The 18,090-nt window shown below is 41.8% G+C and overlaps 1 protein-coding gene across 1 annotated transcript in view; it reads right to left on the reverse strand.

Annotated features, from left to right (window-relative positions):
* Positions 1–18,090, reverse strand: part of MDN1 (midasin AAA ATPase 1) — a 1,255,339-nt gene that overhangs the window by 1,047,856 nt on the left and 189,393 nt on the right. Inside the window, 1 exon segment of the mRNA XM_053710546.1 lies at positions 5,868–6,019. Coding sequence (XP_053566521.1) covers positions 5,868–6,019 — 152 coding nt within the window.

Here is an 18,090-nt window from a genome sequence, read left to right on the forward strand (position 1 = left end):
GAGTCCTAAATAAAAACACAGAGCAAAAACCAGAGAAACTGGGTCAGGCTAACAGAGTGGGTCTCTTTTAGAATGACCCGGTTTCTCTGGTTTTTGCTCTGTGTTTTTATTTAGGACTTGTTGCGACCCAGTCTCATAGAAACAAGGGGAGGCAACACCCAGACCCCAGAAATACAGAAACCACGGAATAAGGCGGGGAGACTGAAACAGAGAGAGGATCTTCCCCTAACACAGTGCAACGCGCTATAGAAAGCAACTGAAGACGAAGGTCCCCAAGTCGCAAAAAGGTATCTCAGAATACCGAAATATTCAGAACGAAACCTTGCGCAGCAAGCTCAGATAGGTCTGAAGAACAACACCTGAAGCAAAAGCACTGCACACTGCAGTCGTCTAAAAATGACTTTGAAACTTAAATACTTGCAGGGCAAGTAGAAAGCAGCTGAAGATAGCATCCTTCAGATTGCTAAGTATCCACTAACCAGCGGATAACGTCGCAGGCTAAGAGCCGCCAGTCCTTCTCACAAATCTTGAATGTGGAGAAAGGAGAAACCTCAAAAAGGATTACTGTACCTCGAATGCTCAGATGACGAAATAGCAGAGCAACAGATCTTAGATCCTGCTCCAACATCAGAACAGTCCAAGCGACAGACATGTTTGATAGACAGGGGGACAGAAGACCCCAACCACGAGCCCCCAGGGAATAGAAGAAAAAAAGGGGGGACTCACCAACCCCAACAGAGCTCGGGTGCCCACCCAATCCGCTACTCCAAAATAAGGCACTCCTAAGGAGAAGCCACTAGGACCTAAATCAGAGAATAGTGCAATAGATCCATAGGAAGACCTGTCACAACTCTTAGTCTCTACGTAGAGAGACCAATTTACAACAGGTGGAACAGAGCTCACAGAGCAGCAGATGCTGCCCCTTACAGAAATAAACCACCTGATCCAACCTTCTACACACAGGGCAGGACAAGGACCCTCCAGAGAGAGGAAACTCCACCTCATAAGGAAGATAAACAGATAAGAACAGCGTACATGTCCACAAGACATGTAGCCATAGTATGATCAAAACACGGACCGAATGAAAAATCATCCAGACACCACTGTTGACCCCAACAGAGAAAAAAAAATTCCAATAGAGGAGCACACTGTCCGATCGACAAGTCAGGCCTTAAAGTTTATAACCAGTACCCGAAGGTGGATGAGAACTCTGGCCTACCTGCTTGCAAGCTCAATGAGCTAGTCCATATGGCGCAACATAGGGTCCCTGAAAAAAAAAACTTGATCATCCTGAACCAGTCCATCGGATCATAAGTCTCCAGACATCCAAGAAGGATCCAAAACAAGAACTCAAACCTGGGACCCAGAATCGTCCTCACAGGGGTTGAGAACCGGGAAACCTTGAGAACGGGTACAGGACTCTCGTAATTCCAAGCCCAAAGGGAAGAGAACACCCTTTAGCCAGAGGTCAACACCCCCCAGCAAGGTACTAGGCCACGACAAAGTAACGCAATTTTTCTAGAGCCCAAAGGCCCCAAGGGCAGCACTAAGGGAAATGAAAACGAGAACAGAGTCACCCGAAAGAGTAGAAAGAAAGGCTAGTCTCCATAATCCTTTTAGATTAACATTCCAGAGGAACACAACCAAGGGAGAAAAATGCAAAGCATCCCGAACCCAGGCAGAACATCCCCTAAGCAAAAAGCTTGGCAAGAGAGACAACACTATCGCCCCTGATATGGAGACGACTAACTCCCGAAGGAAGACAGAGCATCATGGTCTTCACTTCCTAACTAAGCGGCCAAAGGTGCTACAAAAATCAGACGAAGTCCAGAAAGTCTCGACCCAAAGGAAGAGAACCTCTAAAAGGAATAAGTTCTAAAAGGACACTTCCAAAGAGACCATGAAAGGCAAAATCGTAAGAATGGCAGTATGAAGGACCTAAATCCTCCAAGCCTCCAACCCACAACAGGAACACATTCCCTAAATAATCGGAAATGACTAAGCAAGTCGCCATGGATCTCAACGGAGTCACAGCCCACTAGATTGAAAGCCGAATGAGGACTGAACCAATACCCATGCCCCTAAGCAACCACGGACCCTCAAATCCTCTCAGTATGCTAGTTGAAGCTTGTAAAACAAGAAACACACAATCATATTGTGATCACTAGGCGCCATCACCGGACATAAAAAAGGTGCCACGTGTCTGAACTAAGCCTCAAAGACAGAAGGATTTGTACCCAGTGTATGTAAACAGAGCAAACAAAATTGAGAGTATCAATTCCAAAGAGGAAAGTTCCCGAAGGAATCACACCACAACATGAGCTTTAAACCAAATAAAAATCATCCTCACCGGATGAAAATAAAAGATAAGGCAACCCGTAGGTTATCGCCCAGGAAGAACAGACAGACCCGCAGGACCAGCCCAACAGGGGTCCGAGACTTCCAAGCTCAGAACTGGAAAAGGATGCACAAATAACAGACTATAAGAAGATTACTTTATCCCCTTATGTCTATGTATGCAAGCCAGTTGAAGAGGAAGACTGAGAATCCCCAGACCCATTAAGAGTGGGATCCTCCAGCAACGCCAAAAATGTGCCTTAGGACACAAAAGCGTGCCAGTCTATAACGAAAAGCGCAACATACCTCCGCCGGGACAAAAGGAAACACCGGCCCCTAAGGTTGACCCCCTGAGGCTTCAGGGGCAGTCGCTCCCCAGGAAGGATTAACTGGACCAGGCGATCCGACTGACGAACCCTGGTTAACGAAACATGGACAATATCGTAAGCACACTCCCGGTGGGAACAGGCCACACTCCCTAGAAAGGATAAGTAGTGTTTGGGTTACCTGCATGCATAGTTGATGGTAGGGAACTCGTCTCATGAGAAATAGAATCCCCAGGGACGAATGGCTCAGTGGGAAACCGATTAACTGATCCCGAGTAACAGAGCACTCTAAAATTGCATTTAGAACATAACTGATGGGCATGTATCACCCGGGCAAATTCATATTCTTCGCAAGTAGCAGAGTCTGAATCAGAGACATGGGGTGTCTATGCATCCTCCTGGTGGCCAGGTTCTAAATTCCCAAAAGTAATGATTGCAGCTGTAGAATATCTCCATTTATGAAGAAAACAAAGCAATTGCCACAAACAAAAGAGCACAACAAAAAAACTAAGGGTCACAATCTTAAGTTTGGGGGTAACAGGATCAGGAGAAATGTGAGGGTTTTTTTTTTTTTGTTTTTTTTGTTTTTTTTTTAACAGAAAGGGTGGTGGCTTCATGGAATAAGCTTCCAATAGAGGTGGTAAATACAGGGACTGTAAAATAATTCAAAAAAGTCTGGGACGCACATAAGGCTATCATAAGAAAACCATAACTTGTTATATGGGTAGACTTGATGGGCCTTTTTGGTTCTTATCTACTGTTTATTTTAAACACTGTCCCTTTAAGGGAAACTACAGATCTAAAAAAAAAAAAAAAAAAGTTTCCAATCACTAATTTATTTCTCTACAACAAATACCTAAGAAGGTAGCACACATGTGTTAGGGCTTCTGTACTTGATGGCATACTTACAAAACTACTGCTGTACAGTGTTTTTCAACAAATTAGACAAAGAACAAAGACTTTTTGCTAAAAGTAAAATGTTATGAAATTAAACACTCTGAATCATGAAATTAACACATTTGGAGTTTAATATACAAGGGATCTATCAAAGGATTAAATATGGTTTCTAAGCAGACTTACTTTGGCAGACACCTTTACAAGACATCTTGCTAACAATCGGCTAGATTACGAGTTTTTCGTTTTGAGCTGTGCGGTGCTAACGAGCGCTGGTATTACGGGTTTTTACAACCCAAACAAGAAGTAAGCGTTGAGCAAAATTGTGCTCCTTACCGCACTCCAATACCAGCGCTGCTTAAGTTAGCGGTGAGCTGGTGTAACTTGCTTGTGCACGATTTCCCCATAGGAGTCAACGGGGAGAGCCGGCTGAAAAAAAGTCTAACACCTGCCAAAAAGCAGCGTAAAGCTCCTTTATGCAGCCCCCTTGATTCCTATAGGGAAATACATTTTATGTCTACACCTAACACCCTAACATAAACCCCGAGTCCAAACATCCCTAATCTTACACCCCAGACATCGCCACCACCTACATTATATTATTAACCACTAATCTGCCGCTCCGGACACCGCCGCCACCTACATTATACTTTTGAACCCCTAATCTGATGCCCCCAACATCGTCGACACCTACATTATATTTATTAACCCCTAATCTACCTACACTTAACCCCTAATCTGCCGCCCCCAACGTCGCCGCCACTATAACATATTAACCCCTAAATCGCTGCACTCCCGCATCGCAAACATTAGTTAAAGATAATTAACCCCTAATCTGCCGTCCCTAACATCGCCGCCACCTACCTACATTTATTAACCCCTAATCTGCCGCCCCCAACGTCGCCGCCCCTATTCTAAATTTATTAACCCCTAAGCCTAAGTCTAGATATATGGGAGGCGCAGTGAGACTTATGTCCCACAAGTTCCCATTGCTTGAAAGCCACCACTGCTCTACTGAAGAGACTGATGTGGACTATGGCTACACCCTAGCAGAACAAACAACACAAGCTTGTCATCTTAAAATAAAATAATAAACTCTTGATTGAAGAATCTTTCCAAACACCCAATTTTACCACTTCCTTGCTCTAACGTAGGCAAAGAGAATGACTGGGGTTGGAGGGAAGGGAGGTGATATTTAACAGCTTTGCTGGGGTGCTCTTTGCCCCCTCCTGCTGGGCAGGAGTGATATTCCCAATAGTAATTAGATGATCTGTGGACTCATTGTGTCATTAGAAAGAAATACAATTCCTAATCATCCGAACACATAACTAAATAAAATCTGCACTATATCACTTTTAATCAATGACTAATTTTTGTTGAAGAAGCATTAAATACAATCAGATGAATGCAGCTAAAGCAGCACAGTGCTCAAATTCTGCAAACTGCAACTGTCATCAGTCATGCACTCACTAGTCACCAGAGTACCAAGCACGTTACAATGCACTTCCCTAGTTCATTGTTCTTCAGCAGATCACAGTGAGAGTTCAGTCTGCGAGAATGTGCATAGCATTACCACCAGATTTTGGACAGGAGGATGGCTGAGGCCATATTATGTGGACTGGGTGAGGGTTGTTGCACAGAGTAAAAAATGTTGGGAGGGAGCAGTGGGACTAGGTACTTTAGTGTGGCAGCACTATCCTTATTGCTTTCAATAATATGGCTTTCAAATGAGGCCGAACTAAAGTAATGTGTTTATGAAAAGGCTGAACTATGCTTATTAGCGAGTTAGGCCAGCATTTTTCCAGGCATGATTATAGTGTGGCTGTTCAATTGTTCCGTGGGCTAATTAAAAAGGGAAGGACGGTCGGCAGGTAGACTGCCCGTTGAAGTTTTGGGCACCCCTGCCCTAGAGGGATGCGACTGCACCTCACTGACTAGGCCCAGAAGGACAGAAGCATATGTCTGGGGTTTAATGTGTTCTCTTTTTCAGAGGAGAATTGCCTGGTATTTTGAGAATGGACCATCATTGGGCAGGAACAGATTTATATGCTACAGGATCTTTCTCCTCTGTGAAAGGCATAGTGTGCTAAATGAGACTGCACCCTGAGTAGTACTGGCCGTATGGACAAGTAATAAGATTTTTCTAGCTTTTGTGCCGTCTGTTAAGTGCGTCTCTCTATTTTCTTTTTTGTGTAAGCAAAAACTGTCATAATTATGTGTTATTACAGTGAGACAACAACTAATAGTCACAAACATACTGATTTAAAGTACAGATAGGTCATCTCTCAAGTGAAAAACAAATTCACATACCCTGCAGACACTACTCTTGTAAGGTCTCTGAGATTCATTACCACAGAAGAGGTAAGTATATAGGTTTCATCTCTTACAGGATCCATATCTCCCACTGGAATCCAGTAACCTTCTATCTGCAAGAACTCACCACCACAAGGTTTTGGATAAGGCTGAAATGGTTGAAGGGAAGAAAAAAAAAAAAGTTAAAAGAAAGACCGGAACATAGTCTAAGCCACACATAGTATATCTATACCCAAACAAAAATATACTTCCTAAAATTTAGCAAAGGGGCAATCTTCAATGAACATCATCCTGTTTACAAGGGGCTGACAAACTCAGCCTAAAACCTCCTTTTTTATTTTTATATTTATATAAAATATTATAATATAAAAAAAAAATATTTATATTTGTTATTAAAAAGGAGCACAGTAAAATCCCGTAACCCATTCAAAACAATTAAAAAAAAAAGTGCTCCAAAGATTGACAAAATTAAAAACAAAATAAAAATTAATAACTATGTAATATCAATGAAAGGTCGCAAAGATAAAACATTTTCCAAACTTTATCCTACGAGGATATTGTGTCTCTAACCAAATGTTAAGGTCCCAATATCCTAGATATATAAATATATAAAGGACAATGGACCTCCTTTCACAGGTAAAGTAGCAGTATGGGCCCAATCAATGAAGGACAGAATTCAAGGAATAGAAAGATGAAAACTGGGTGCATTTCAATTATAAATAGAAGCATTTTTGCAATATACTTCCATTAACAAAAAACTGCTTCTAGTAAAAAAAAAAAACAAAAAAAAAAAAAACAGAATTTATGCTTACCGGATAAATTACTTTCTCTTGCGGTGTATCCAGTCCACGGATTCATCCTTTACTTGTGGGATATTCTCATTCCCTACAGGAAGTGGCAAAGAGAGCACACAGCAGAGCTGTCCATATAGCTACCCCTCTAGCTCCACCCCCCAGTCATTCGACCAAAGGTTAGGAAGAAAAAGGAGAAACCATAGGGTGCAGTGGTGACTGTAGTTTAAACAAAAAAAATTTTACCTGACTTAATTGCCAGGGCGGGCCGTGGACTGGATACACCGCAAGAGAAAGTAATTTATCAGGTAAGCATAAATTCTGTTTTCTCTTGCAAGGTGTATCCAGTCCACGGATTCATCCTTTACTTGTGTGATACCAATACCAAAGCTTTAGGACACGGATGAAGGTAGAGAACAAGACAGGTACCTTAAACGGAAGGCCCACAGCTCGTAAAACCTTTCTCCCAAAAATAGCCTCAGAAGAAGCAAAAGTATCGAATTTTTAAAATTTTGCAAAAGTATGCAGTGAAGACCAAGTCGCTGCCTTACAAATCTGTTCAACAGAAGCCTCATTCTTGAAAGCCCATGTGGAAGCCACTGCTCTGGTAGAATGAGCAGTAATTCTTTCAGGAGGCTGCTGGCCAGCAGTCTCATAGGCCAAACGGATGATGCTTTTTAGCCAAAAGGAAAGAGAGGTAGCTTTCTGACCTCTCGCTTTCTGACCTCTCCTCTTACCAGAATAGATAAACAAGGAAGATGTTTGTCTGAAATCCTTAGTTACTTGCAAATAGAACTTTAGAGCACGAACTACATCAAGATTATGCAACAGACATTCCTTCTTCGAAGGAGGATTGGGGCACAGAGAAGGAACAACAATTTCCTGGTTAATATTCTTGTTAGAAACCACTTTAGGAAGAAAACTAGGTTTAGTACGCAAAACTACCTTACCTGCATGGAACACCAGGTAAGGTGAATCACACTGTAAGGCAGATAATTCTGAGACTTTTCGAGCAGAAGAGATAGCTACCAAAAACAAAACTTTCCAAGATAACAACTTAATATCTATGGAATGTAAAGGTTCAAACGGAACCCCTTGAAGAACTGAAAGAACTAGATTTAGACTCCATGGCGGAGCCACAGGTTTATAGACAGGCTTTAACGTCTGGTACCACTGCCAGACGCTTGTGTAAAAGGATAGACAGAGCAGATATCTGTCCCTTTAAAGAACTAGCCGACAATCCTTTCTCCAATCAGTCTTGGAGAAAGGACAATATCCTGGTAATCCTAATCTTACTCCATGAGTAACCCTTGGATTCACACCAACAAAAATATTTCCGCCATATCTTATGGTAGATTTTCCTGGTGACAGGTTTTCTAGCCTGAATCAGAGTATCTATAACTGACTCAGAGAAACCATGCTTTGATAGAATTAAGCGTTCAATCTCCAAGCAGTCAGACGTAGAGAAACTAGATATGGATGCTTGAACGGACCTTGTATTAGAAGGTCTTGCCTCATTGGCAGTGTCCATGGTGGGACAGATGACATGTCCACTAGTTCTGCATACCAAGTCCTGCGTGGCCACGCAGGCGCTATCAAAATCACCGATGCCTTCTCCTGCTTGATTCTGGTAATCAGACGGGGGAGAAGAGGAAACAGTGGGAAAACATAAGCCAGATTGAAGGACCAAGGCGCTGCTAGAGCATCTATCAATGCCGCCTTGGGGTCCCGGGACCTGGTTCCGTAGAGAGGAAGCTTGGTGTTCTGACGGGACGCCATCAGATCCAACTCTGGAATGCCCCATAGCTGAGTCAACTGGGCAAATACCTCCGGGTGGAGTTCCCACTCCCCCAGGTGAAAAGTCTGACGACTCAGAAAATCCACCTCCCAGTTGTCTACTCCTGGGATGTGAATTGCTGAGAGATGGCAGGAGTGGTCCTCCGCCCACCTGATTATTTTGGTTACTTCTTTCATCGCTAGAGAACTCTTTGTTCCTCCCTGATGATTGATGTAAGCTACAGTCGTGATGTTGTCCGACTGAAATCTGATGAATATGGCCGCAACTAGTTGAGGCCATGCCTGAAGAGCGTTGAATATCGCCCTCAGATCCAGAATGTTTATTGGGAGAAGAGATTCTTCCCGAGACCATAAGCCTTGAGCTTTCAGGGAGTCCCAGACTGCACCCCAGCCTTACAGACTGGCGTCGGTCGTTACAATGATCCACTCTGGTCTGCGGAAACATATTCCCTGAGACAGGTGATCCTGAGACAACCACCAGAGAAGAGAAACTCTGGTTTCCTGGTCCAACTGTATTTGAGGAGACAAATCTGCATAATCCCCATTCCACTGATTGAGCATGCATAGTTGCAGTGGTCTGTATCCGAGCGAAAGGGACTATGTCCATTGCCGCTACCATTAATCCGATTGCCTCCATGCACTGAGCTACAGATGGCCGAGGAATGGAATGAAAAACTCGGCAAGTAGTTAAGTTTCAACTTTCTGACCTCCGTCAGAAATATTTTAATTTCTACCGAATCTATTAGTGTTCCTAGGAAGGGAACCCTTGTGAGTGGGGACAGAGAACTCTTTTTGATGTTCACCTTCCACCCATGAGACATTAGAAAGGCCAATACAATCTCCGTGTGAGCCTTGGCTCTGTGAAAGGACGGCGCCTGAATTAAGATGTCGTCCAAATAAGGCGCCATTGCTATGCCCCGCGGTCTTAGAACCGCCAGAAGGGACCCTAGCACCTTTGTGAAAATTCTGGGAGCAGTGGCTAAACCGAATGGAAGAGCCACAAACTGGTAATGCTTGTCTAGGAAAGAGAACCTGAGGAACTGATGATGATCTTTGTGGATAGGGATATGCAGGTACGCATCCTTTAGATCCACGGAAGTCATATATTGACCTTCCTGGATCATAGGTAAGATTGTCCGAACGGTCTCCATCTTGAATGATGGGACTCTGGGGAATCTGTTTAGAATTTTTAGATCCAGGAATGGTCTGAAAGTTCCTTCTTTTTTGGGAACCACAAACAGGTTTGAGTAAAAACCCAGTCCTTGTTCTGCAATTGGAACTGGGTATATCACTCCCATCGTATGTAGATCTTCTACACAGCGTAAGAACGCCTCTTTCTTTGTCTGGTCTGTAGACAGACGAGAAATGTGGAACCTTCCCCTTGGAGGGGAGTCCTTGAATTCTAGAAGATATCCTTGGGTAACAATCTCTAAAGCCCAGGGATCGTGAACATCTCTTGCCCAGGCCTGAGCGAAGACAGAAAGTCTGCCCCCTACTAGATCCGGTCCCGGATCAGGGGCTACCCCTTCATGCTGTCTTGGTAGCAGCTGCAGGCTTCTTGGCCTGTTTACCCTTGTTCCAGCCCTGGTAAGGCTTCCAGGTTGCCTTGGGCTGTGAAGCGTTACCCTCTTGCTTTGCAGCTGTAGAGGCTGAAGAGGGACCGCTCCTGAAATTACGAAAGGAACGAAAATTAGCTTTGTTTTTAGCCTTAAAGGGCTTGTCCTGAGGGAGAGCATGGCCCTTTCCACCGGTGATTTCTGAAATAATCTCTTTCAATTCTGGCCCGAAAAGGGTCTTTCCTTTGAAAGGGATATTTAATAATTTGGATTTTGACGACACATCGGCCGACCATGACTTCAGCCAAAGCGCTCTGCGCGCCATAATGGCGAAACCTGAATTTTTTGCCGCTAACTTAGCTAATTGCAAGGCGGCATCTGTGATAAAAGAATTAGCCAGCTTTAGAGCCTTAATTCAATCCATAATTTCGTCATATGAGGTCTCCGTCTGGAGCGACTCCTCCAGCGCCTCAAACCAGAAAGCCACTGCAGTAGTTACAGGAATAATGCAGGCAATAGGATGGAGAAGAAAACCTTGTTGAACAAAAATTTTCTTAAGTAAACCTAACTTTTTATCCATAGGATCTTTAAAAATACAACTGTCTTCAATTGGTATGGTTGTGCGTTTAGCAAGTGAAGAAACAGCCCCCTCTACCTGAGGGACCATCTTCCACGAGTCCCGCCTGGGGTCAGTTATGGGGAACATTTTCTTAAAAATAGGGGGGGGACAAAAGGGACACCTGGTCTATCCTACTCCCTAGTAACAATATCCGCAACCCTCTTAGGGATCGGAAACGCATCAGTGTATACAGGGACCTCTAGGTACTTGTTCATTTTACACAACTTCTCTGGGACCACCATAGGGTCACCATCATCCAGAGTAGCTAATACCTCCCTGAGCAATATGCGGAGGTGTTCCAATTTAAATTTAAACGCTAATGAATCTGACTGCCTGATGAGAAACCTTTCCTGAATCTGAAATTTCTCCCTCAGACATCAAATCCCTCACCCCCACTTCAGAGCGTTGTGAGGGCACATCAGATAAGGCTACCAAAGCTTCAGACTGCTCATAATTTGTTCTTAAAACAGAGCTATCGCGCTTTGCAGGAAAAACTGGCAGTTTGGATAGAAAGGCCGCAAGTGAATTATCCATGACTGTCGCTAGTTGTTGTAATGTAATAGGGGCAGACGCACTAGAGGTACTAGGCATCGCTTGAGCGGGCGTAACTGGTTGTGACACATGGGGAGAGGTAGACGGAATATCCTCATTACCTTCAGTCTGAGAATCATCTAGGGCCACACTTTTAAGTGCAACAATATGATCTTTAAAGTGTATAGACATATTAATGCAATTGGGACACATTCTGAGAGGGGGTTCCACCATGGCTTCTAAATACATTGAACAAGGATTTTCCTTAGTGTGAGACATGTTTAACAGACTAGTAGCATACACAAGCAGGCTTGGAAAACACTTTAATCAAATAAAAAACACAATTTGAAAAAAACCTTACTGTGCCTTTAAGAGATAAAAAGAGCACACAATTTTACAAAACAGTGAAAAATGTAGCAATCCTTTTGAAATTTTCACAGTATGTACCTAAGGCTTTAATATGATTGCACCACAAGTTGCAGAACGATTAAACCCTTAATGCCCAAACCGGAGCAGCCTAAAGCCAACAACCGGTTAAATAACTACAGCACCTTGCCACAGTTTACTGCTGTCGCCCTACCTGCCCTTAGGGATCAGTTTTGGGGGAATAAAGCTTCTTTTAGGCCCTCAATCAGCAGCTGGACCCTCCATGTGAAGCAGCATGAACTGTCTTTCAATTCTAACTGCGCATCTGAGGCGCGAAATTAGGCCCCTCCCACTCCGGAGTTGTGAGGCCTACAGAAATCACTTCTAAGTGACTAAATTTTTGCCATGTGGATAATAACCCCAGAAAACACTCCAAAGTGCTTAAAAAAAGTGTCTCCAACGAGTATTTCTTGAAACAAATAATCGATTGCCCTGCATTAGTGTCAACCAGCCTAATTAGCCCTGTTATGTAAGCATTCAATTCTTTACTAAGTCTCAGAACATAGCTTACCCTCCCCACATGGGGATCTTGTCAGTCTTCTAGCATTATCTCAGTCTTGTCTAGAAATAAATGACTGAACATACCTCATTGCAGTCAAGCCTGCAAACTGTTCCCCCTAACTGAAGTTTTCTGGTACTCCTCAGTCCCGTGTGGGAACCGCAGTGGATTTTAGTTACAACATGCTAAAATCATTTTCCTCTCAGCAGAAATCTTCATCACTTTTCCGCCAGAGAGTAAATAGTACAAACCGGTACCATTTAAAAATAAACTTTTGATTGAAGATATAAAACTACAATTCTAACACCAAATTCACTTTACCCTCCCGTAGAGAGACCCTAGTGCTTAGAGCCGGCAAAGAGAATGACTGGGGGGTGGAGCTAGAGGGGGAGCTATATGGACAGCTCTGCTGTGTGCTCTCTTTGCCACTTCCTGTAGGGAATGAGAATATCCCACAAGGATGAATCCGTGGACTGGATACACCTTGCAAGAGAAAACTATTTTATTTGGGCTTAAATAAAATAGTTTTTATTTGAAAAATCTGTGGAATCTTTTATTTGCAACAGGAGAGAGACGGCTATTTGGAATATTTACTGTGAGTAGATATACACCTTATTTCAAATGCTTTAGTTTGATGTCTCAGCACTGTTCCTTGTATCTAGAAACTGAGGAAAACTGAGGAGAAAAAAGTGATAAAGGAACAGACAGCGAACAACAAAGAACCAGCGCCTCTATCTAGCACACCATATCTATACACACAGTGTTCAGGAGAGACTGAGACGGCTGCGGTTCAGAATTTAAAGGGAAAGTATTCACCCATATTGTACACTTTTTGTATGTGTTTATCTAAGTATACACAGCCAGCAGAAGAGATTACAGTGGGATGCAGGATAGTTAAAGGGACACTGAACCCAAATTTTTTTCTTTCATGATTCAGATAGAGCATGCAATTTTAAGCAACTTTCTAATTTAATCCTATTTTTTTTTCGTTCTCTTGCTATTTTTATTTGAAAAAGAAGGCATCTAAGTTTTTTTTGGGGGTTCAGAACTCTGGATAGCACTTTTTTATTGGTGGATGAATTTATTCACCAATCAGCAAGGACAACCCAGGTTGTTCACCAAAAATGGTCCGGCATCTAAACTTACATTCTTGCATTTCAAATAAAGATACCAAGAGAATGAAGAAAATTTGATAATAGGAGTAAATCAGAAAGTTGCTTAAAATGTCATATTCTATCTGAATCAAAAAATAAAAAAATTGTGTTCAGTGTCCCTTTAAAGGGACATTATACACTCATTTTTTCTTTGCATAAATGTTTTGTAGATGATCTATTTATATAGCCCATAAAGTTTTTTTTTTTAAAATAAATGTATAGTTTTGCTTATTTTTAAATAACATTGCTCTGATTTTCAGACTCCTAACCAAGCCCCAAAGTTTTATGTGAATACTGTCAGCTACCTTCTCCAGCTTGCTCCTGTTTGTGTAAAAGGTCTTTTCATATGCAAAAGAAGGGGGAGGGGGGAGTGTCTTATTTGCCACTTGCAGTGGGCTTTCCAGCTACCTTTTCAACAGAGCCAAACTGACAGCTTCTAAGTAAGTTTTTAAACAGTTTTATATTGGATTTTTATATCAGTATCTGTGCATCTTATTCTTTATAGTAGTGTCTATTATATGCAGTTATATGAAAATGAGTGTATACTGTCCCTTTAAGTAATGTGGTTTCAAAGCACAAAATCAGCTACTTCATATACACAAATAAGCATGAAAATGCAATTTCTCAAAAATTTTATACTCTGAAGTTGGTATAATAAGTCATTTAAAATACATTAATGGAAAAACAATTTTACACTGTACTGTCCCTTTAATTCTGTAGCATTGTTCCTTCTGTGCTGCAATTCCTTCAAAAATTGCTATAGCTATATCCAAGGACAATTCCTACAATGATGCAAATCAAGGTGCACACTTGTCGGGCTGTACAAGCACACTAGCTGAAATTGCTTAGCAATTTTTCACCTGGCAACACAACTGTTGAGGAGTTTGAATGTCTGCTCCCATAATGACAAAAAAACATAATTTATGTAAGAACTTACCTGATAAATTCATTTCTTTCATATTAACAAGAGTCCATGAGCTAGTGACGTATGGGATATACATTCCTACCAGGAGGGGCAAAGTTTCCCAAACCTTAAAATGCCTATAAATACACCCCTCACCACACCCACAAATCAGTTTAACGAATAGCCAAGAAGTGGGGTGATAAGAAAAAGTGCGAAGCATATAAAATAAGGAATTGGAATAATTGTGCTTTATACAAAAAAATCATAACCACCACAAAAAAGGGTGGGCCTCATGGACTCTTGTTAATATGAAAGAAATGAATTTATCAGGTAAGTTCTTACATAAATTATGTTTTCTTTCATGTAATTAACAAGAGTCCATGAGCTAGTGACGTATGGGATAATGACTACCCAAGATGTGGATCTTTCCACACAAGAGTCACTAGAGAGGGAGGGATAAAATAAAGACAGCCAATTCCTGCTGAAAATAATCCACACCCAAAATAAAGTTTAACAAAAAACATAAGCAGAAGATTCAAACTGAAACCGCTGCCTGAAGAACTTTTCTACCAAAAACTGCTTCAGAAGAAGAAAATACATCAAAATGGTAGAATTTAGTAAAAGTATGCAAAGAAGACCAAGTTGCTGCTTTGCAGATCTGGTCAACCGAAGCTTCATTCCTAAACGCCCAGGAAGTAGATACTGACCTAGTAGAATGAGCTGTAATTCTTTGAGGCGGAGTTTTACCCGACTCAACATAGGCAAGATGAATTAAAGATTTCAACCAAGATGCCAAAGAAATGGCAGAAGCTTTCTGGCCTTTCCTAGAACCGGAAAAGATAACAAATAGACTAGAAGTCTTACGGAAAGATTTCGTAGCTTCAACATAATATTTCAAAGCTCTAACAACATCCAAAGAATGCAATGATTTCTCCTTAGAATTCTTAGGATTAGGACATAATGAAGGAACCACAATTTCTCTACTAATGTTGTTGGAATTCACAACTTTAGGTAAAAATTCAAAAGAAGTTCGCAACACCGCCTTATCCTGATGAAAAATCAGAAAAGGAGACTCACACGAAAGAGCAGATAATTCAGAAACTCTTCTAGCAGAAGAGATGGCCAAAAGGAACAAAACTTTCCAAGAAAGTAATTTAATGTCCAATGAATGCATAGGTTCAAACGGAGGAGCTTGAAGAGCTCCCAGAACCAAATTCAAACTCCAAGGAGGAGAAATTGACTTAATGACAGGTTTTATACGAACCAAAGCTTGTACAAAACAATGAATATCAGGAAGAATAGCAATCTTTCTGTGAAAAAGAACAGAAAGAGCAGAGATTTGTCCTTTCAAAGAACTTGCGGACAAACCCTTATCCAAACCATCCTGAAGAAATTGTAAAATTCTCGGTATTCTAAAAGAATGCCAAGAAAAATGATGAGAAAGACACCATGAAATATAAGTCTTCCAGACTCTATAATATATCTCTCGAGATACAGATTTACGAGCCTGTAACATAGTATTAATCACGGAGTCAGAGAAACCTCTATGACCAAGAATCAAGCGTTCAATCTCCATACCTTTAAATTTAAGGATTTCAGATCCGGATGGAAAAAAGGACCTTGTGACAGAAGGTCTGGTCTTAACGGAAGAGTCCATGGCTGGCAAGATGCCATCCGGACAAGATCCGCATACCAAAACCTGTGAGGCCATGCCGGAGCTATTAGCAGAACAAACGAGCATTCCCTCAGAATCTTGGAGATTACTCTTGGAAGAAGAACTAGAGGCGGAAAGATATAGGCAGGATGATACTTCCAAGGAAGTGATAATGCATCCACTGCCTCCGCCTGAGGATCCCGGGATCTGGACAGATACCTGGGAAGTTTCTTGTTTAGATGAGAGGCCATCAGATCTATCTCTGGGAGCCCCCACAATTGAACAATCTGAAGAAATACCTCTGGGTGAAGAGACCATTCGCCCGGATGCAACGTTTGGCGACTGAGATAATCCGCTTCCCAATTGTCTACACCTGGGATATGAACCGCAGAGATTAGACAGGAGCTGGATTCCGCCCAAACCAAAATTCGAGATACTTCTTTCATAGCCAGAGGACTGTGAGTCCCTCCTTGATGATTGATGTATGCCACAGTTGTGACATTGTCTGTCTGAAAACAAATGAACGATTCTCTCTTCAGAAGAGGCCAAAACTGATGAGCTCTGAAAATTGCACGGAGTTCCAAAATATTGATCGGTAATCTCACCTCCTGAGATTCCCAAACTCCTTGTGCCGTCAGAGATCCCCACACAGCTCCCCAACCTGTGAGACTTGCATCTGTTGAAATTACAGTCCAGGTCGGAAGAACAAAAGAAGCCCCCTGAATTAAACGATGGTGATTTGTCCACCACGTTAGAGAGTGTCGAACAATCGGTTTTAAAGATATTAATTGAGATATCTTCGTGTAATCCCTGCACCATTGGTTCAGCATACAGAGCTGAAGAGGTCGCATGTGAAAACGAGCAAAGGGGATCGCGTCCGATGCAGCAGTCATAAGACCTAGAATTTCCATGCATAAGGCTACCGAAGGGAATGATTGTGACTGAAGGTTTCGACAAGCTGTAATCAATTTTAGACGTCTCTTGTCTGTTAAAGACAGAGTCATGGACACTGAATCTATCTGGAAACCCAGAAAGGTTACCCTTGTTTGAGGAATCAAAGAACTTTTTGGTAAATTGATCCTCCAACCATGATCTTGAAGAAACAACACAAGTCGATTCGTATGAGACTCTGCTAAATGTAAAGACGGAGCAAGTACCAAGATATCGTCCAAATAAGGAAATACCACAATACCCTGTTCTCTGATTACAGACAGAAGGGCACCGAGAATCTTTGTGAAAATTCTTGGAGCTGTAGCAAGGCCAAACGGTAGAGCCACAAATTGGTAATGCTTGTCTAGAAAAGAGAATCTCAGGAACTGATAATGATCTGGATGAATCGGAATATGCAGATATGCATCCTGTAAATCTATTGTGGACATATAATTCCCTTGCTGAACAAAAGGCAATATAGTCCTTACAGTTACTATCTTGAACGTTGGTATCCTTACATAACGATTCAATAATTTTAGATCCAGAACTGGTCTGAAGGAATTCTCCTTCTTTGGTACAATGAAGAGATTTGAATAAAACCCCATCCCCTGTTCCGGAACTGGAACTGGCATAATTACTCCAGCCAACTCTAGATCTGAAACACAATTCAGAAATGCTTGAGCTTTCACTGGATTTACTGGGACATGGGAAAGAAAAAATCTCTTTGCAGGAGGTCTCATCTTGAAACCAATTCTGTACCCTTCTGAAACAATGTTCTGAATCCAAAGATTGTGAACAGATTTGATCCAAATTTCTTTGAAAAAACGTAACCTGCCCCCTACCAGCTGAACTGGAATGAGGGCCGTACCTTCATGTGAACTTAGAAGCAGGCTTTGCCTTTCTAGCAGGCTTGGATTTATTCCAGACTGGAGATGGTTTCCAAACTGAAACTGCTCCTGAGGACGAAGGATCAGGCTTTTGTTCTTTGTTGAAACGAAAGGAACGAAAACGATTGTTAGCCCTGTTTTTACTTTTAGATTTTTTATCCTGTGGTAAAAAAGTTCCTTTCCCACCAGTAACAGTTGAAATAATAGAATCCAACTGAGAACCAAATAATTTGTTTCCCTGGAAAGAAATGGAAAGTAGAGTTGATTTAGAAGCCATATCAGCATTCCAAGTCTTAAGCCATAAAGCTCTTCTGGCTAAGATAGCCAGAAACATAAATCTAACATCAACTCTAATAATATCAAAAATGGCATCACAGATGAAATTATTAGCATGCTGGAGAAGAATAATAATATCATGAGAATCACGATTTGTTACTTGTTGCGCTAGAGTTTCCAACCAAAAAGTTGAAGC

The sequence above is a fragment of the Bombina bombina genome, chromosome 4 (genome assembly GCF_027579735.1).
Source record: "Bombina bombina isolate aBomBom1 chromosome 4, aBomBom1.pri, whole genome shotgun sequence".
In the NCBI taxonomy this organism is placed as follows: domain Eukaryota; kingdom Metazoa; phylum Chordata; class Amphibia; order Anura; family Bombinatoridae; genus Bombina; species Bombina bombina.